This window comes from Pelodiscus sinensis, chromosome 1, assembly GCF_049634645.1.
Source record: "Pelodiscus sinensis isolate JC-2024 chromosome 1, ASM4963464v1, whole genome shotgun sequence".
Classification (NCBI taxonomy): Eukaryota; Metazoa; Chordata; order Testudines; family Trionychidae; genus Pelodiscus; species Pelodiscus sinensis.
The window spans coordinates 83,747,051-83,768,879 of NC_134711.1; the positions used below are offsets into that span (position 1 = coordinate 83,747,051).

At 40.4% G+C, this 21,829-nt stretch overlaps 1 protein-coding gene across 11 annotated transcripts in view; it reads right to left on the reverse strand.

The window, feature by feature from the left end:
- ANKS1B (ankyrin repeat and sterile alpha motif domain containing 1B) overlaps positions 1–21,829 on the reverse strand; it is an 823,383-nt gene that overhangs the window by 324,670 nt on the left and 476,884 nt on the right. For 9 of the 11 annotated variants that reach the window (XM_075933985.1, XM_075933942.1, XM_075933974.1 and 6 more), the window contains one exon: positions 12,591–12,697. In XM_075933985.1, coding sequence (XP_075790100.1) covers positions 12,591–12,697 — 107 coding nt within the window. Of the gene's footprint in view, positions 1–12,590; positions 13,065–21,829 lie in introns of those variants that run through there. The other 2 variants (XM_075933961.1, XM_075933966.1) reach the window with 2 other exon arrangements.

A 21,829-nucleotide genomic window follows, 5' to 3' on the forward strand; every position in this document is an offset into this window, starting at 1 on the left:
CTTTTCCCTTTGCTACATGCTATCCTCTCCTTTCTTCCCCTACCACCAAGACTAATAGTACTGGAAGTAGCTATCTAGCAGTAATAATGTTGCTACCAATTTCCTGCTGGGATGGTGCACCAGATTGTTTCAGTGGGGAGAGTTCTGCACTCTAAAATGAATCTTGGTACTATTTTGCATATTTGCTAGTCCACTAGTCCCATACTACTTCCATATATATTCTCAAAGATGACTGCCAATAGATCTAATATTTCCTCTGCCTATTTCTTAAGACACCTTGGACAAATATCATCTGACTCTGATGATTCATATATTTTAATTATCTAAATATTCTTTTATCTGTCACTTATACATCCTGTGTCCCTAATATCTCAGTGGTCTTCATTAACATTTACTATATTTCACTTAACCTCTTACTTTATTCTTTATGCAAAAACAAAACAAAAAAACCCAAACCAAAATAAGTATTGTGGTTCAGTGTTTCAGAGCATTCTCCATGTCCTCTATTATCTAAACTTTAGCAGCAGTCATATATTTTTCTTACTATTTTAACCTTGACTTATTTATAAAGCATGTGTTATTTCATTTTGTTTCCCCAGTTAGAAAGACGTATTTTCTTGTTTAATTTTCCTTTACTGTGCTTGTATGCTTTTATTAACTGTTTATGCTTTGTATTTTCTTTATTTTAGGTTTGATTTATTTTTCATTTTTGCTCCTTAAGCACCTACTGTTAAAACCACCTTTGTTCTCATATTGCCTAATTTTATTTGTAGGAGCATAGTTATCTGCTGTGCCAGGATTACAGTATCTCTTAAGATCTTATCCACATGTCTAGTTATTTTGTAGTACTTCTAACCATTAAGCTTTACCTATTCACTCCTTTAATTTTTCAAAATGTAATTACTCGTAATCAAGTCCCTCTGTACTGCTGCCTCCTATTAGCTCCGTCCTTAATGTATTCCGAGAATTATCATTGTGTGACATGAGTTTACCTGAAGGCCCAAGCTCCAAATTATTTCCTTTCCATCAGGCAAATATTATTTGAGAACATTTACATAATGGCACTTTGACCAGCTTTCTTTGAAATTTCCTACAACACACAATTTCTGTTAATGTTAAGAACATTCCCCTCATAGGTTACATAATAGCCAAATTTTTCCTTTATATTCAGGTCACTAGCTCCTTTTCCGATCATCAGTTCACACTATAAATATTTCTCTTCTTTCATCTATATTCTATAATGTGAATTTAAATGTGTCCCTCAATGTTTCTGTTTTCTAAATTATATACATGATTTCCCTCAGCTTCCAATTAACTTTCAGTCTTTATATATTGACCAGTTTTTTCTATACCTTCCTAAATTCTAAGGAGTAGCATTACACACCTTATTCCAGGTAGTGTCACTTCTGAACTTCAACTATATTCTCACACAAAAGAATACCGGAATGGGATTCGGGAGAGCTGGAGTCTCTTTGTTGCCCTTTCCGTTCACTAGCCCAGTATGAAGTCATTCAACATAGGGGAAGCCTTGCGACTTTTTACACAACCTTGGAAGACTAGGCCTGAGGCTCCTTTGTGTGCTCTGAACTGTGTGTCAGTGTGTGTGCATCTCAGACCAGACCCACTCAGACACGCCACCAGGAACATGCTTTATTCTGCAATCACAGAACAGGATTACAGTTTAGCAGCCTCCTCTCTGCTTGCAGCCTTCATAATCCCAACACAGTCAATGCAGAGACCCTGCTACGAGAGCAGAGGGTACATCCTGGCAGAAACCAAGAAGATCTCCCAAAATTCCACAGTTTGCAGGCCACAACCTGTAGTTCCCAGGGCTGCATCTGAAGCACACTGGACCTTGGGCTACACCCTGACTCCACTTATTGTAAGGGCAACCTCACCCCTTTTCTTAGTCAAAACACTCTCCATCTGAATATCACATGCCACACCCTTTTCATATATTTCCACGAGCTTCCTGCTGTACATCATCCAACTGCAGCTCTGGCCAAACCTCCCCCGCTCTCCCGGTCTATACTCCTCTTTCATCAGGCAGTCCTCTGTTCCAAATCAAGCCTGTCAAGTGCTTTGCACTGTCTTATTGAGCGCCTTTGAATGAGAGGTCTCTCTCTGGGCACCTCTTCGGTCTAATCCCACTCTGTCTTCCCTTCTCCAATCTAATTAAGATTGTTCAGACTCTCCTTGATTTGATCATCCTCCTCCATGGTCCCCATGGTTTGGTAAAGCTCCTCTAGTACTAAGTACTGAGTCCAACTGGTCTGAGGCTAGGTGTGGGTCTGGTGACTCACTGTAGTGTATCCCTGGCTTCCCTTCATTGCACTGTCCATCCCCTATGTCCCAGGTATCTCCAGTGTATGTCATCTCCCTAGTGGTTTTCTTTCCCCTATAGCAGTCTGGTCCATCTGGGTGCATCTACACTGCACCCATAACTCGAAATAAGCTACACAATTTGAGCTATGCAAATTGTGAGCTATGCAAATTGTGTAGCTTATTTTGAGTTAATTTTAAAATAGCTTATTTTGTAATTTGGGGCTGTGTACACAGCTGTTCCAAAACATCCCTTACTCCTTGCTGAATGAGGTTTACAAGGATGTCAGAATAGCGAGCCCATTATATTTCGAAGTAACGGGCTTGCTGTTAAGACGTGGGATAGCTATTTTGGGATATCTCTGGCAACATAGACAAGCAACTCCCCTTGTCTTCTGATCACGATATAGCAAATTGGCAGTAGTAGTAGTAGTAATAGTAACATAGGTCAGTGGATTGTTATCAGTTAGCACTGTGAATTGGTGTCCTAGAACAGCGGTGCACAACCCATGGGTGTATCCTCCGGGGAGGTCACAGCACCTTGGGCCAGCCGGTATTTTCTTTTCCTGGCTCAGTGCCTGTACACATGGTGAGAGTGGGAGGAGTGGAGCAGCAATTAAAGGGACTGTGCTTTTTTTTTTTTTTTGCTCAACAAAAATTTTCCGGACCCCTTTTATTGGGTCTGGGGGGTCATGAATGCCAAAAAGATTGCACACTCCTGTCCTAGAAGATAGTTTCTGAATTATCTGCAGCTGCCCATTTTAACACCAAAAACTCCTGTTTATGGACAAGATTTTTTTTTCCTGCGGAAGTTAAGGACCTGCTGGCATAAGCTATGCCCTCTTCTTCCCTAACTGAATGCGTGCCATTACAGCTTCTAGCCTTTCCATAGAGGTATCTGTCTGGAGTATGAATGGCAAGCTTTAATCAGCATGACCCAATGTTGGTACAGTAGTCAATTTTATCTTCAGCTCCATGAAAGTGTGGTCACATTCCTCCGTCCAAACAAAACTGGGTATCTTAGTGGGCCCCCTCCAATTTCTTCTTTTGGTCTGGGTCTCCCTTGCAGTTAGTGTGAATCTTGAGACTGCCAATTTGGAGTAGCTTTTGATATATCATCTGTAATAGCCAGTGAATCCAAGAAACTGTAACACTTCCATCCTGTTAGAAGGGATCCTCCAATCCTTCACCTATTGTGTCTTATCTAGATCTGTTGCAATGCCTTGGGCAGGCATCATCAAGGTAAATCAATACTGCTGAGTTCAAATTCCTGAAGGCACGAGTCATCAGCCACTGGAAGGTAGTCATGGCATTATGTAGACTGAAGGGCATCCCGTTACATTCAAATAGCCTCCCACGGGTGGTTATGCAGTTTTGAGGTTATCTTTCTCTGCCATTTCCACCTGCTAGTACACTGAGGTAAGATCTAGTGTGGAGTAATATCTGGCTTCTCCTAGGTCATCCAGAGCTTCTTTGATACAGGGCAGAGGAAATCCATCTTGAGAGGTTTTAGCATTCAGCTGTCTGTAGCTGATACACATTCACATAGAATTATCTTTCTTCCTTACCACCATCATTGGTGAAGCATAAGGGCTTTGACTCAGTCTTATTGTCCCTGTCTCTGCCATCCTCTGCATGTGTTTGTGGACCTCCTGGTACTGTGCTGGAAGTATCCTCTGATAGAGTTGCCTCACAGCAACAGTATCAGTCAGAGGTATCTCATGCTTGATTGTGGAAGTACAGTTTAAGTCAAGATCATTTTTAGAGAATACATCTGCATTCCACTTCAGAATTTCTTCCAATATCTTCAGTTGAGCTGGGTCCTGCACAGCTACCCAACTCAGGTCTACTTCTGGCCCACCCGCATAGTCCTGAGCCTGAGCCTCTTCCCTCTTCATTATTCCTCCTGCAAGGAGGTTTAACAGTAGTTCGAATTAGGAGCTTTAATTCGAACTACCTAGTCCATGCCGCGTATAGCTGTGGGCAGTCAGTTCGAACTACGGGCATTTAAAAATGGCACCCGCCCGGGAACATGCAAATGAAGCCCAGGATATTTAAATCCTGGGCTTCATTTGCAAGTTCGAATGCCTACATTAGCCACCCTAGTTCAAACTAGGGTGGCAGTGTAGACATACCCTCAGTTCTTGCCCTGGAGAATATTTTAAGTTGTGGCTCATGGTAGCCATGTTGTAGACTACTGAAGCGGTAGTTGGAGCAGAGGTGAGGCACCGAAAGCCCAGGGGCTGGATGCAACCCCCAGCTTGCCTGGATCCGGCCCCTGAGGCTCAGGGCTCCAATCTCCCAGCATTGGGGAGCCCATGCTGGTGCTCCAGCTTCTCCACTGTCCCACCACACGGCTGGAACATACAAAATCTACTAGACTGCCCCCAGGCTTTGGTGTGATGGTTTCTCCAGAAATCCTCTGTGACGGTTGTGACCCTGAATCAATTAGAGCCTTGCACGGGATACCATTCACTTCCACAATTTCCAGTTTGTGGCTGGTAGAGCAAGCCGGGAAACTGTGCATAATGATGCTACTGGGGGACTTCTCACCGGCTCTATGCCCTTCACCTGCCCCTCAGTATCAAGCTTTAGCAGTTTAAAGAAGAGGGAACTTTACCTTGCTTTGGCCCCATGACATGCGATCGAGGGGGCTGATGGCAGCCACGGGCTATCTGGCCTTCTTGTTCACAACAGTGGTATATGAAATGGCCTGTGGTATCAAGAACTTCAATCACTTCCCCATCTGGAATTTTGGGGTGTTGCTCTTGCTACTGTGCCTTGCTGTAGTACTTGTGCCTCTACCTCCCCCATTCTCACATAGCTTTGTTTCTGAAGAACAGTCAGTTCTTGAACTAGCCCAGATAGGCATCACAACATTGCCTCCAGCATCACAAAATCTGGGGTACTGCTGGGTAGAGTGCACCTCAGAAGCAGCCTGCACAGCACCATCTGACAGGGCATTTTGTTGCATACTTTTTATCCTCTGGGCTGGCCTATGCATTCTACCATCTACGCTCCTCTCCTGGGCCAGGTGACACGGTTCTCCTTGCAACTGTCAGAGTGTCATGAAGCAAGGATGTATGGACATCAGCTTGTTTCACACGTCTCAGTTCTGGATGTCCTGCATGAACTACTGTGTCACTTTATAGTCCCTATCAGGGAAAGTCTGGCTCTGTTGGAACTTCTCCTCTACTACCTGCAGTAGGACTTCTAACGCAATGGCATAAGACGAGGCTGTCTCTGCAGGGCATTGTCATCTCTCATAAAAGTCTGCTATGGTGTCCAGCAATAAATGACACTACTCTGCTCTATGCTCTTCAATAGCTCAGGCTGGAAACTACTCCTGAGATGGCAGATTAAAGACTAATTTATGGGCTCTTGACTGTGTGCAAAAAATCAAACTTTCCCTATCTGAGTCACAGCACCAATAGCTAAAAAATGTAGTCCTTCAAATTCACTAACCCGGTATGAGGTTATTCAACATAGGGGAAGCCTTGTGACTTTTTACAAAACTTTGGGAGACTGGGCCTGAGGCTCCTTTGTGTGCTCTGTGTTGTGTATCAGCGTGTGTGCATCTCAGATCAGACCCACTCCAAACACCAGGAACAGGCTTTATTCTGTAAAAAACACAGACCAGGATTTCAGTTTAGCAGCCTCCTCTCTGCTTGCAGCCTATGTGCTCCCAGCTCAGTCAGTGCTGAGATCCTAGAATTCCACAGTTTGTAGTCCATGACTTGTAATCCCCAGGGCTGCTCCTGAAGCACACTGGACCGTGGGCTATATGTCCCTGGATCTGTATCTGGCCTTTTGAGTGATGCTGGACAAGCTATATTGTCTCCCCATGCCTCAGTTTCCCAATCTCTCAAATTAATATAATGGTTCTTACCTCCCTTTGTAAAGTGCTGTGAGATCTATGGCTGAAAATGTTGCTATATACGCCTGTGTGTTCTCAGAATCCCTGGTTAGTTTTATCACAAGGACTGCAAGATATATTTGACTTTAAGTATATTAGCATAAAAATGCATGTAAAAATATAACTGATAGAACAGAAATGTGTCTAAGGGAATGACCTTTTCATAACCTATTTTTGCAACTGCTTAATGTTTATTTCCTAAGTTAATAACAAATTAATCAAAACCAGAAAAAAAGAGATAAGCATGCAGAGACATTATAAAAGGAGAAATAGGGGAAACCACTAGCAAAAGTATTTTATTACGGCAATGTAAATTACATTGCAGAAAATGTTACATTTGAGTATGTAACCAACCACAAAGAGCAAAATGAAATGATTGGTTAAGACACTTGTTTTAAACCCATGCTAAGTTCTTGTTAAATAGTTGTTACAATTTTTTGTTACTGAAAATTTAGAGCATAATGGAATATGTGCTGTTGATGACAAGTTGACATTTGATGTTAATTGGATAATGCTCAGTAATGCAGCCAACCACAAAATATAATATATATATGAAAATTTTAGCAATATGGACCAGTGTAAGTGGACAAGCCTGGACCCTGAATTACATTTTCTGCTTTTGTGCTGAATAATCCTAGATGTTTATTTTTTGATTAATAAAACAGGTGAGATTGACCATTTGATGTCTCATTGATCAATATTCTAAATCTGTGGTTTTCAACTACAGACTTCAAAATTTTTTTGAAAGGTTGTGCCAACCCTTTGGAAACCTTAGACATGATCTGTGGACCCCTAAGAACCACAGACCACAGGTTGAAGACTACTGTGCTAAATAGAACCTATTATTACAAAAAGCAGTATATAAGCATTAGGTATTATTAGTATTATTTCAAGGGAAAAGAATCAGCCTCCAGTTCTTTTTGCCACTAGAAAACATATAATAAAAGTATGTATTGGCATAACATTTCTTATTTAAGAGATAGTTACTCTATGGAGTCATGTCTGAATATATCACGTTTATTGAACTGAAGTTATTCCAATTTAGCTTGCTAATACTTGCTAATTTTGTGTACATTCATACTTATGAATAACAAAACATTCTTTAAACATGTGGTCTCAAATTTTTTAATTTTTTAAATCAAGACAATGACACCTAATTGTTTTTACCCACCAAAGTGAAGGGTTTTAACCCTATCCTTCTCTACTAGAGTAGTGAATATTTTAGTTCAATGCACTATTGTAGCACATTACCTAAACTATTAATGATATTAGTACCCAATCCTGATTTCCCTAGTCATATAAGTAGTCTCATTAAATAGTTGCATTTAAGTTGCATATTTTGAGAGTAACTATTTCTAAAGTAATTGGTGTCTAAAATTATATTGCAAAGTGCACTAAAATGTTGTTTACATTATTCTAACAGAATCATAGGGTTAGAAGGAACCACAGTGATCATCTTCTAGTCTAATCCCCTGCTAAAATACAAGATTTGCTACATCTAAGGCATCCAAGACAGGTAGTTATTCAGCCTCTCTTTAAAAACCTTCAGTAAAGGAGCTTCCACAACTTTCCAGTCCGTTTATTCCATTGTCCTGTTGTTCTTACAGTTTGGAAGGTTTTCCTGAGATTTAATGTAAATCTGCTATGATATAGTTTGAATTCATCGTCTCTTGTTCTGTCCTCTGTGGCAAGAGAACAACTTTTCTCCAGCTTTTTTTATGGCAGTCTTTCAAGTATTTGAAGACAACTATCATGTCCCCTTTTAATTTTTTAAAGCTTGATACAATCCTTAAGAACGGTAAAGAGAGGATATATTGCATTTGTACCTTATAAAATTATCTGGTTTTACGCAGACTTACACTATTTTAAAAAGACACTAGTTAAAATCAAAAATATAACTCCAGTAGTTAACTCAGCCTCCATGTATATCAACCATTAAGAAGAGAAAAGGTGACAGAGTAGTTAAAATTTGCACATGCACATAGATGCAATTTGAACTGTTTTATTAGGAATTAAGGAAAACATTTTTATAGCTTGGAGGATTAAAGGTTAACACCTAAGTACAAGTTGCCTTTTAGAGATGCAGAACACCTGCAGAGCCCATTAATTTCAATTGGAGTTTCTATTTAGAAGCATGCTCTAAAGAATCTGTTGTGGATAGGGAAGGAAGAAGAGACGATGAAATGATTCTCATCTTCCCACAATGTAAACGTGTAGGAGGTAGCCACAATGCTGATGCCTGTGCTCCTGCATCATAAGAAATGGTCTTGCATTTTAATAGATACTCAGGAGATACATGTTCAGTTCCTAGCCCTGTGTGACTTCTGTTAAGTTACTCAGTTTCTCTGTACCTCAGTTCTCCATCTGTGAAATGGAGATACACGTATCAATATTTGGGAGATGCTAGACACTATCATGTTGGATGCCAAATAAGCACCTGGACAGAGAGGGGCCCATGTGAGTAAGTTCCTTAGGAGTGGAAAGATAAAATGTTGGACAAACCATTGTTCCACGGTCAAAATGCCAGTTGCAGTTAATGGAGTGTTAAATATTTGGATATTACTGAACAGTAAGTGTTGGAAGATAAAAATAATTTGTCCATTCAATCAAATATCTAATTTTCCTGTGAACTCTGCCTCTTTTTGGTGATCTGGTCCACATTACTCTCACCTAATGTTTATAGGTCTTGGAGACCTCAACGTGGTCAGATTGTACTAGCATGTGATATGATTTAAACATCTTTTAAATTATTAGGAAAATGTACATATATGTGGTCATATGCAGACCTCTGTCAGAACTAGTCCCCAGTAGATACTGTGAACTAATCTGTTGCAATTGTTTCTGGGCATCCATTTCCCTAATCAAAAATTGAAAGTTACTATGATCCATCTCCAAAGTTATAAAGACATATGCAAGGATGATAACCAACCTACGATTGCATATATTTTTCATTAATCCATCCATTAGGATGTCCATTAGCTCATTATGTTTCTTCATTGCTTATATCCAGACAATATACTCTAATTTACAACTAGCTGTACTGATCTAATTGTCAAGATATAAATCCTCCTCTGTCTGGGAGTCAGTTTAATTGCAAATGAATCCTTACACTGTCAGATTTTCAATGTCATCAGTATTTCTACCCCACTCCATAGCACTGCACCAAACTTCTAACACAAGTATGTACATCCCAAAAGGTACAATGGTCCTTTAACAAATTACAACACAACAACAACGACAGGATATGTTTGAGAATGATTCTATCTCCACAAGTGGCTATGAGCCAAGTCTTGAGGCTAAACTATGTATGGCTTAACTAAACATTATGTGGCTGCTTCTCTTGAATTATTATAATAATATGACAGGATTTTTGTTTGCTATGTGCAGAAATTCTCTAAACATAGAAACAGGTTTGGTAAAAAAAAGGAAGAGCAATCTTTTCAAATACTGATTTTAAATGCTACATTTTAAAACAATTGTAACAACACCTACATGAATTGACAAACTACTGGAAAAGAAGAATCTAGATGGCATAGTTTATAGGTAAAGAGGTCATTTCTTGAATCCATACACAGAAAATTGTGAGAATAAATCTTCTTAGACACTTAACTGCCATTAGAATTATCTTCCGTGCCCTGTGAAGGCAGAATAAACCCAAGGATATAATTTCTATAAATCTAATGAATAATTTAGCATAAAACCCTTTTATCTAAGAAATACCTTAGTTACCAGAATGTTAATTTAATTTGTAGATTTTTGCCTAAATAGAATATATTTGTTCTTAGATATTGTATGGTATTTCTAATATTAATTATAGCATCATGATATTCCCTTTCTTGTTCTAAGCATTTATTAAGACTTGTTCTACTACATCGTATATAATAAGAGTGCAGTGGCTGTTGCTTAGGCAACAAGAAGGAATAAATGCGGGTCAGAATGTGCTTTCAGAAAAACAAGAGCAGAAACATGGTACAGAATGAAGAACAGACATGTTTAACTGATTTTTCATTGCATTAAAACAATAATATTGTTCAAAAGCAGACAGCCAACCAATTTTAGTCAAGTCTACAGCTGAATAAATAAGCTTACATAAAATAGATGCATTTTAAAACAATTTTTATTAAAATAAACAATTTTTGATATTATAGAAAATATAACATTGCACGTTTAAATTAACAGACATCTCATTTATCCTATTCCCCTAACAGACCTTCATTCTCCAATTTTAATATCTATAATTCAGGTTTAATTTTCTTTTACAATTTAGGATAGAAAGTAAAGTATTTTAGTGACAATAAACATTTATGAAATTATGCCAGGAGAAACCTGTTACATGATGTGATGATGTACGCCAACAAATAATATATAAACAAACTATAGGATATAAAATTATTGTAAATACTGAAGTTATTATATCTTTATTGTCTCGCTACATTATTTCAAAGCAATATGTTTAATTACTAGATTCAATGTAGTGGTTTAATATCTTATTCATATATGCATAGAACTCCAAATAACATCAGTGGAAACTATATGTTTTACCAGTGATATGTATTCAAGAAGAAACTAAATTAGAAAAAAACTAGTAGACTAAGCTGATCAAAATGCTTGACTACCATACAAACACCCAGGCTATAACTTAACCCACATAGTACTTGAAAAAGTTTGGTGTGGCTATTTATTAACAGAAATTCATATTGACGTAGGTATATTTATATAATTATGTCAATGAGCAATTTATGGCTTGCACACTGAAGTCAATTACAGTGTCCACATTGACTCCAGTGGATTTTGGATCAAGCCCCTTCAGCCCTAGTACAGGTTTGGAAAACATCTCAAGTCAATTTTTCTACCTACTCACTGTTTACCTGTAGTAGGTGCACCTCTACACATTTGTTATGCCACCTACAACCCTTGTGAACAATTTCCCTTTTATAATTTTTTTATGACTTATGCTCATCTGTGGTAGTAATTCTAAAGCTACAGAATATGTAAGATAATAGTGGTAGCAAGCTTGGCTACAATGAAATCCATGTAAGAACTTTTACTGGATTAATGAAGCCCATAAATTACATTTACGTTTATTTTATTTTTATGAGAATCTAATTTTTCTCCATTTAAAATCAAGAATATTTAAAAGAGAAGAAAAAGCTGCTAAGATTTTTTTTTTTAGTATTATCAAAAGAACAGATAGCAGCCATATAGAGGCAGGAGAAAAAAATTAAAAAATACATATATGGAAATAAAAAGAGATGTTTTTTCTCATTTTTCTTTCTATAACTCATAGATGTACATTTATTATTGGCAAAAAAGTGAAATGGGGAAATATGACTGAAATGATGATGTTTTTCTAGTCATAACATAGTCATGCCAAAGTCCACTTGAAAATCTTACATACCATATTTAACCAATGTTGTTAGAATGGCTCTAGAGCTATCCAAAGATGAAAATACTGAGAAAAATAATGAGTTGAGACCTGATAATGTACAAGTATGGTGAGTGGTTTTATGACAAATAAAAATGATAAACATTGAAAGAGGTATATTCATGGTTATGTTGTAATCTTATAGATTAGCTCCCCCCTTAATCATATTAATTTCAAGTGGAGAGATTGTACACATGAGGTTTGCATCCATACTACATGTGGATACCTTAAAATTTAAGGTATTTGAAATAATGTGGTCTTTTTGTTCATCTCAGTGAAACATTTAGAGTTAAACTAGGAAACTTTTGGTAGCCATTTAAAGGAATACTCTTGCTTTCCTGTTCAAACAAGTGACACTCATAAACTGATTACCTACCCCACTGCCCAACAACCTCACTTTATTAAGACACACGGAATTAATTAGAGTTGATACAGTTTGTTCAATAATTATCCATAATTAAAATATATCTTCCTGAACAATGGCATGACATGCTACCTAATTAACTTGGTGCTAATGTTTAAATAAAAGTAATATCATGTGATGTGCAACAGATAGGGGTGTGGCCAAGCCTTTACATACGGGGGAATTGCCCCCTCCCAATGATGGTGTGAAGTACTATGCATTTCTACTTTTTAAAAATCCTGGAGATTGATATGGGGGAGGGAGATAATCTTAATTCACAACTTCTCCTTGGCCATGTCCCTGGCTATAGATACCATTTCTTAACATATATATATTTTAGAAGTTTACTCTAATAACTCACATACCGATTCAGCTTTATGTAGAAAACTGAAGCACTACCAGATTTCAGTGCAAAGCAGAATAGTTCTAAGCTATTTAAGATCATGTAAGAGTCACAGACAGACAATAAAACCGAAAAAGCAGCTTCAATATCTATACACAGCAATACAGAGAAGGATTCTTACCATAAACTGCACATTGTCAAATCCATTAGCCAGCAAGTGGTTCTCATACTGAGGTAGCCCAATATTTTCCAACCATTGTCCCACTGTCTGGACAGGGCATCTGGGTCCTGTAAGAGGGTGAAGAGGGAGGCGTTTAAGCAACGAGTAGCCATCCACTGGATAGTAGCGGTAGTCCTGGGCTGAGAGGTGGCATTGCCACATCATGTTCCTGGAAAAGTTGTTATCAAAGGAGCCCGCCAGCTTGACAGATTAATGTTTTCAGCAAGGAAGAAAGTCAGAAGTAAAACATAGTTTACAGGGCAGTCTATAGCATATGATCCGTATGATCTGATCCTAGCTCAACATTTCTTAGTTATTAATCTTTACTATAGACCATAACGTCATACAGTGAAAAAAAGGCATATCAAGCTGTCAGCTAAGCTGTTTGTCGTTATATGTGATTGTAGGAATACTCCACAATGAGCAATGCACTGCCAGCAGCAAGAATTCTTTTTATCAAGTACTCCTACACTCATCAGTATGCAGCTCCATGCTCCTTGCTCCCCCTCGCTCGCTCCCCTTCATTACCCAGCCTAGGCTACACCTCGCATTTTCAATAATAGCCATCAGATAAGGCAGATTTTTTTTGTCTGCAAGCTGTAAGCCTGCTGCTGCTGCTTCCTCCTACACACTCATCCAAGTGTCAATCTTGAATGATGAGAGCAGTCAAAACAAATGCAGAAAATAGAAAGATTCAAAAGCAAACTAAAGCTCTTAAATCTGAATTGAATCTTCATACCAGTTACACATTACAGATCTGTTTGTTGTAGATATTTTACGTTTCAAAAACATCAGGAAATGTAAAGAATTAACCATAGCCTATAGCATGGTTTACTACATATTCCATTTAATACATCATAAATGGTCTATAGCTCTGCTTAAATTATACTGAAAATAATCATTCATTTTCTTTAATGAACTAACAACAAATGAATACATTTTAGAATGTTTTTCCTGTAACCATCCACAAAACAAACTGTAAAACAACCATATAGTCAAAATAATTAGTTTACTATCTCCAGGATTTTTCAACTGTAAAATATTATTAGACACGAGAAAACCTTCATTCTAGCCTACTTGTGATTCAAAATGAAAAGGTTACCATTTCAAATTAAGAGTTAAAGGGATATTTTTAACAAAGTAAAATTGAAAGTACAGATCCTTTCTCAAAAATGAATGTTGAATGATAACAGAAGTGAGTCTCAATGAAAGGCAGAGTTTGTGTATTATCTTAATATACCAGGGAAAAGGCAAAGACACAGATGATAAATTGAATGCTAAAGAACTACATTATTCAAGTGCTTACACTTTGACTTTCCTCCTTTCACAGAACTTTGAACTAACCACATGCATTATTTAAACTCTACAAATTTTGCCAATATGATAGCTTTCTATTACTTTGGTTGACCATATTAGGTCTTGCTAGAAATTATTCTTTTTCATACTACACACAAATAAAATCAATGTAAATTTAACCCTTCTCTCCCCACAGCAGTTACAACTTAAAGGCTGCAGCACCTTATTGATGTATGAGAATTAGAAAGTATGATAAACTAAAGCCCCAATTCAGCATCCAATGAAGTCAATGGGAAGACTCCCATTATTACAATGGAGATCCTCAAACTTCTAGTCCTGAAATAGATATACTGGTGCTAACACCTATGCTCATACGGAGTCACACTGAAAACAATGGCTCATCTTACTTCCTGTGGCTTTGCACATGAATAACTTCATTGACTCCAAAGGTGTTATGGCTGATTGATAACAGAGTCAGGAACCGGGGAAACATGCACAGGTACATGCATTTGCACCAGTGCATTAATCTGCCAGATCACGATGAAATGTAATTTTATCATCCAAGCTTAATTGAATGCTAAAGTGAATTATAGCATAGGTATTTAAAAAGTTGGTTAGATTTTAACATCTCTGAATTTTGATAGTTAAAGGTGTTATTAGTTAATACAATAACATTTTGTTTAAACTAATGACTTTTCATTTGACAAGTTTCACTACTGGACCCATTCAAATTTCAAGATTCGATATCTCATGACCTTCCACGGTTAGTAACACAGCAGAAAATCCCCTTTTCTCCATGAGATATAGCATTTCTATCTAGCAGTAATGATGGTACACTGCTTTATTCTGAACTACTTTATGCAGATGAATTTCTTCTATTTCTTTCTCTGAGACCTTGTTAGTTGGACTCCTGGCACTAATGCTTCTGGGAGAAACACAAAACTAGCATAAATAACAATTTATATTATTCCTAATATAAGTCCTAATATTTCTGTGAATATATTTCTCAAAATAAATAACAGTAATTGAGCTACAGGGCAGGACTAAACTTGATTATTTTAATTTTTGCTGTATTTGTATAGAAATTGCTGGCCAATTGTTTCCATCTTACTTTTTTGTGAAAGAAGCAGAATACAACAAATTTTAGTTTTTTATATTTTGTGCACATGTAGTCATAGGGATGACCCAGGAAACATAACTTGAACTCCAGAGGCCTTTATTTATGTAAATAAATGATTGTTGCTATTCACACGGCCATTATGCAACATTAACAGCAATTCTGCAGCAGAAGATGTACTTCCTGTGCTCAAGGCACTGCACAAAGGAACCATAGAAAAGCTCATAGAGATAGTCCATGTCCATTGTGTGTGCTACCTCAAGTGATAGAGAGACCTACAGTGATGCAGGTAGATTTTACAACTTGCCTGTGTGTGGCAGTTGCCTTTTCTTACAGCCTTCAGTTAGGGTACATCTACACTGTACACTTATTTCGGAATAAGCAAATGCCCATCAAAATAGCACTGAGCTATTTTGAAATAGAGCATCCACACTCATTAGATGCTGAATTGCATTTAAGGCCACCTAGAAGCCCTTCAGGCAGGGCATCAGGACAGCAGTCACCTCCCTGAGGCTTGTGCTTAAAGTGACCCTCCTATATAGTCATGTCTCAGGCTCTTCTCCTTTGCCTACCTCCTTGAACAAAGACTTTTCTCAGTGTGCTCTGGTTGCCCTCGTGGACACCGCAGCAGTCCTGCCATGGAGCCAGACCTGTCTCCAAGCTCTTCCGTCTCATGGTGCACCTCCTGCAGTTTCTGCAGGCTGCCCTCATGGCTATGCAGGAGGAATACCCCTAACTCATTGCAGGGCACCTCCTCTCCTCTCTCCATGTGCTGTTCATGACGCTCAACCCCACCCACCCTCCCCTGCAGACTGTGAACTGCTGCTTCTGGCACCTGGACACCATTCCAACCAGTGGGACCAGATCGTCATGGAGTGGTGGGACAACCAGCAGAGGCTCCACAATTTCCGCATGTGGAAGGAGACCTTTTTGGAGCTGTGTGAATGGCTCGCCCCTGTCCTCACACGACAGGACACTCACATGAGACCTGCCATCTACCTACAGACGTGAACAGCCATTGCTATTTGGTAGCTCGCCATACCGGACAGCTACCGCTGTGTGGGGAACCAGTTCGGGGTGGGGAGATCGACCGTAGGTGCTGTGTTGATGCAGGTATGACTCTCTCATGCTATTGTGCCAGGGGGCCAGTGAACTGCTTGAACGGGGATCTCTAGGGAAGGGGGTGGTGGTGATGGAAGCCCCCCCTGGGAGGTTTTCAGTCCCACCTTCACAAAGCCCTGAGGGGGATGGGGTAAGTAAGGATTGCTCCTGGTGCGTGTGACCTGGCAAGCAGGTCTTCCTGGACTTGCCTTCGCCTGCAGGTCACGCGGGGTCGGGAGGATGGTGTGGGAGAAGTGGCTCACACCCCACTTGCAGCTGGTCCAGCTGCAGAGAACAAAGAGAAGAGCAGTCATCCCTGGATACATGGTGCATGAAGCTTTGCCCTCTTCTCTGAGCTGACACCGAAAGGTCTCAGGTCAGATGAAGGGGATATGCTTCCAGCAAGACCACCTGAGGCCTGGACAGCGGGCCCTTTCCTGCTGGGGTACATATGTCCTTGGAGGAGCCTCACTACCCCCACACCCTGCGGACAAGCAGGCATGGGAAGGTGCTGGCCAGCCCAGGAGCCTGCGGGAAGCGGGGGGGAGGGGGCGGAGAGAGAGGGGGGAGAGGAGAAGCAACTTGGTGTCTTGGCTTCCCTCCATGCCATGCACACATCAGGTCCAGCAGTGGTGGCATCCAGCACAGAGAGAGGACTAGTATCTCTGCCCACTGGAGGAGAAGGGAGTAGGGTATAGGGGCTGTGTAGACACTCCACTTCTGCTATTTCGAAGTAGTCCCTCACCAGGGCCATTCTAAGTTATTCCTCTGGGGCTGCCTTGGATGAATTTTGAGGCTTCCCTGCAGTGTGGACATGCTATTTCAGAAAAGCTATTCTGGAATAGCTTATTTTGAAATAACAGTGCAGTGTAGATGTAGCCTTACTGACTTCTGGACAATTGCAGGTCCACAGTTTAGTTTCTGTGGGACTTTCTCAATGGGCAGTCTCTCTTTTTCACTAGTCACGCCTCATTTTCCAATTACCTTTTGTAAGAAGACTTATGCCTTGACTATACTAAAAAAGAGCATTGGTTTAACTAAACATATTTAAAAACTGGCCTAGTTTCACTGGTGTAAATCCCTAATCTAGATACACACAATCCTTGCTCATATCAATTTAACCTCACTTAGTAATTTATTAACACAAACTAAATTGATATAAGTGAGGATTTAACTGATTTCAGTGCAACTTTATTAGAGGTTTGCACTAGTTTGACTAAATCAATTTTTAAATCAATGTTCTTGAACCAGGAGATTCTTTTTGTAGTATAGATAAAACCTATGACTCATTTTTCAGTCCTATATAATGTCAAATCAGTGCACCTTTGCCACATATATCTATTTCCTGACTATCTTGTACCTCATGACACATTTACATTGCTATAGGGTCCCGATCCTGCAGTTGGTTCTGTTTAGGTACAGGGTCCACCAAGATATTTAACTGATGGTTGAGGTCATCACAGAATTTTGCACCATGTCTTCCTCCTGAGAACTTGTGGAAGATCTCTGGCCCAGATCTATAAAGAGGATTAAGCATTTATGTACCTATCAAATCAATGGAACAACACTGCACCCCACAAAGTCCGGGTTAGGTGCCTAGGCTCCCTATGTTGAATGAGGAGAGACAGAATCTTAAGAATAGCATCCGAAAAAAGCTAGCAAGATAGGCAGGGAACCACCTACACTAGCAAATGGGGGATGCCAAGGAGAGGTGTCTACACTAAGCCCCACCCCTATCACAGATATAGGTGCCTAAATCTAGGCTATAGGATCTGCACTAGGAGCCTCTCTCTTGGAGTCAAGTGGCTTGCACTGTAGACACACTCTACAGTGACTTATTCCGAAATAACGCTGCAGTGTAGATATACCTGTAGTGTGGACGCTCTGTTTTCATTTTGAAATAAAGGGAATTATTTTGAAATAACTCCCAACTGTAGATCAGGGCTCAGGGTCTTGGGGTACCACCACCCTTAAGTAGCCAGAGGAGAGAGTAGGAGTCACAGGGAGAGACCACCACCTCTACAGTTACTACAATACACATTTCTTTTATTTCAGTGTCCAGGCATGGAAACAGTTTACTAGAATACACATCTGTAATCACTCAAAAATGATAAATGATCCCGCTAAATCAAGTCACTCTCAAGGCTAATTTAATGGTCCTTCACATTCTCAATCATGGGAACTCTGGACTGGAAAAGATGACCAAATTAGACTTGTATTTTGACCTCTTTCTAATGTAAGGCAGAACCACCATCTTTATATGGCTAAAGTAACCCTTGGCAAATATATTCTCCTATTCACATTTACTGAGTACAAAAATTACAAATGGTGATTACTATACATATAAACGCAGTCTGAGGAGTGGTCGGATCCTGTCTTCTAGAGAACTTCCAGAGTGAATAAAAATAAATTATTTTTTAAACAAAAATTTTGAAAATTGGATTTTAAAATTAATTGAAATACAGGGTTATATTTTATCAAAATAAACCTACTAAAATTAAATTTGAAATTAGACCTTAATATATTTGTCAAAATTATTATAATCTATATCAGGAATGTTAAAATGCATTTAGTTAAGTAATCATGTAACTGATGAAAAATTCACGTGGTGGGCAGGCAGGCAGGAGCCAGTGCGTGTGGAGAGCCAGCTTTTAAGCCAGCTTTCTGTATGCACTGGCTCCAGTGGAGCTGTCTGCCCTACCCATGATGGCTCTGTATCTGAGGCAGCAGCATGGCGGGGCAGGCGGGAGCCAGTATGCATGAGGAGTTGGCTGCCCACATGCCCTGGCTCCTGCCTACTCCCTCTCCCCACACACTGCTGCCTCTGTATCAGGCTTTAAAGCCAGCTCCCATGCAGACAAGGAGCTTCCATGTAACTGTGCATGTTAACCAATAAGTCCAGGCTCATTGGTTAACCATGAACACAGTTACATTTTCACATCCCTATACATTACAAACTAACCACGAAAAATAGTATTAAGTAGTACATGTTTGCTGTCAAATTTTAAAGAAAGCCAGACAACTGAACTTGTGGAAATCTTGGGCTAAATACTTGGAACCAGAGTTATTTGAAATGTTAAATCAGTTTTGATGGTACAGGCAGTCCCTGGATTACGTACAAGATAGGGACTGTAGGTTTGCTCTAAAGTTAAATCTGTATGTAAGTCAGAACTGGCGTCCAGATCTGCCCCGGGCTTCCTGGAATCAGCCTCTGATCAGTTTCAACAGGCTGAATCTGGACGCCAGTTCTTACATACGGATTCAACTTAAGAACCCTAGGCGTCCCCAAGTCAGCTGCTGCTGAAACTGATCAGCGGCTGATTCCAGGAAGCCCGGGGCAGAGCAACTCTGCCTCAGGCTTCCTGTAGTCAGCGCTGCTCAGTTTCAGCAGCGGCTGACTTGGGGACGCCTGGGGCAGAGCAGCTGGGGTGCTGCTGGGTTGCTCCAGTAGCGCCACTCCTCGGCGCTACTGGACCAACCCAGCAGCACCCCAGCTGCTCTGCCCCAGGCATCCTGATTCAGCCGCTGCTGAAACTGACCAGCAGCGCCTGAATCAGGACGCCTGGGGCAGAGCAGCTGGGGTGCTGCCGTGTTGGTCCAGTAGCGCCCAGAGCGGCGCTGCGGGACCAACTGGCAGCGTCCCAGCTGCTCTACCACAGGCGTCCGGAGAAAAGCCTGGTCTGCTGGGGGGGGGGGGGGGGGCATATTAGCTATGCCTCCCCCCCCCCCCCCCCCAGCAGATCAGGGAGACGCGGGCGGCAGACCGAGACACACCGTGGTCCCGCCGCCCGGGTCCTCCGCGGCTTTGCTCCCCGTCTCCCTGGTCTGCTGGAGACCAGCAGACCAGGGAAACGGGGAGCAAAGCCTCTGAGGACGCCGGCAGCGGGACAGCCGTGGCGCGTCTGGGCTGTCCGCTGCCCGCGTGCTCCCCGGCTTTGCTCCATGTCTCCCTGGTCCGCGGAGCAAACCCCGTTCGTAACTGCGGATCCGACATAAGTCGGATCCGCGTAACTCGGGGACTGCCTGTAGCAGACTTTTCTGAAGGTGCATTTCAGTTTATTCATCTAGTTCAGTTCAATGATTAGATCATTCAAAATTCAGAAACCAATTGGAAGTTGATAAAGCAGGAAACTGGGCCTACAGATTTACCCTAATTGTGAGTGAAATATTTAACAGTGAGGAAAAGTTTAGAAAATGCCTCAATAACTTGTAACAACAAATGTTGGTGGGAAAAGGTGCAAAAGGAAGACAGACTTAATTAATCCAATCAAAAAGGCCAACTGATATAATTCTAAAGGACTGTGTTAAGATCATGCCTGGTAAACAAGTCAAATATGAGACTGAAAATAAATGAACCAAAATCGGTGTGTTGGTAATTTGGCCTAATTGGCAGAATAATAAGGGGCTGGAATATTCAGCCCAACACTCCCTTTGCAGATCCTTAAAAGAAAAGAGCATTGGGAACAAAAGTTAGCAGAAGAGGAAGTAGTCTGAAAATAATGACTGGCTGGGAGATCAGTGAACAGGAAAGGCATGAACTTCACTTTCATCACTCTCATCCCCACTATCTTCTTGGACCTTGGGAATCCACAACATCACTGCTGGACTTTCATCATTCTAATCTTGAGTGAGGACCTGATTAGCCCAGGCCAAACACAGAGACAGAGAGAGGGGGACCCAGATGGCATCACCTTTGCAAAAGCTTCCTTAATGCTTTGGCTAAATTCCAACCACCACCTGGGATATAAGACTATGTTACCATCCCCCTCCCTCCTATATATATATTTTTTTTCTTACCCCATTCTATTTCTTATTCTTCTCTTTTTGTCATCTAATTAAATTAGAGTCTGACTGTGCTGACCAATATCATGTATTTTATAACACTGCCGTAAGCATGTGACCAGCAAGGCAACTATAGGCATGTCTACACTGTAATTAAAACCCTCCGCTGGCCTATGCCAAGTGACTCAAGCTCCAAGTGATCAAGCTAAGGGGCTATTTAAATATGGTCTAGATGTTCTGGCTGAGGCTGGACTCTGAGAAGTAAGAGCATCCGAGAATTTGGGCTGCAGTTCAAGCCTGAATGATGATACTTCAATTTAAGAGCCCTTTAGCTTCACCTTTGCAAAACTGAGTCAGCTGGCATTGGCCAACCATGGATTTTTAATTGCAGCATAGACATAGCCTGAAAGAGGACTTAAATACGTCAATGTTAGAAGGAGGCTTATCCCTTTATCCTCCTACTTTCCTGTTCCTTCTCACCCTGGCCTCTCTCACGTGAACAGAGAACAGCAATACCTGCAGTCCGGAGATGCAAACTATTCAATGTATATGGGGGTTAGCTTCCAGCATGAATCCAGTTTCCTTTCTTTTTTCCCTTGTTCCCTTGTTTTTTTCTCCTATGTTTCCCATTTTCTTCCTGTTTGCTCCCAATGTATACAGTAATGTTCTCAGTTAAACGTGCCATGCCTATGTTTTTCTAGCAATGATATTGCAAACGAGTGGGAATATCAGAAACCGAAGATGCATTTTCTATTTTTAATGTTTTCTTTTTATATCTTTTATATTTCTTGTCTTGTTTTGTTCTCTAGAAAATGGGATCAGCCTTTAACAGCAGCAGCAAAAATTTCAGCTCTATCCCAGAGCAACTTTTCTCTTAAAAAAAAAAAAGAAGCTATTGCTAACT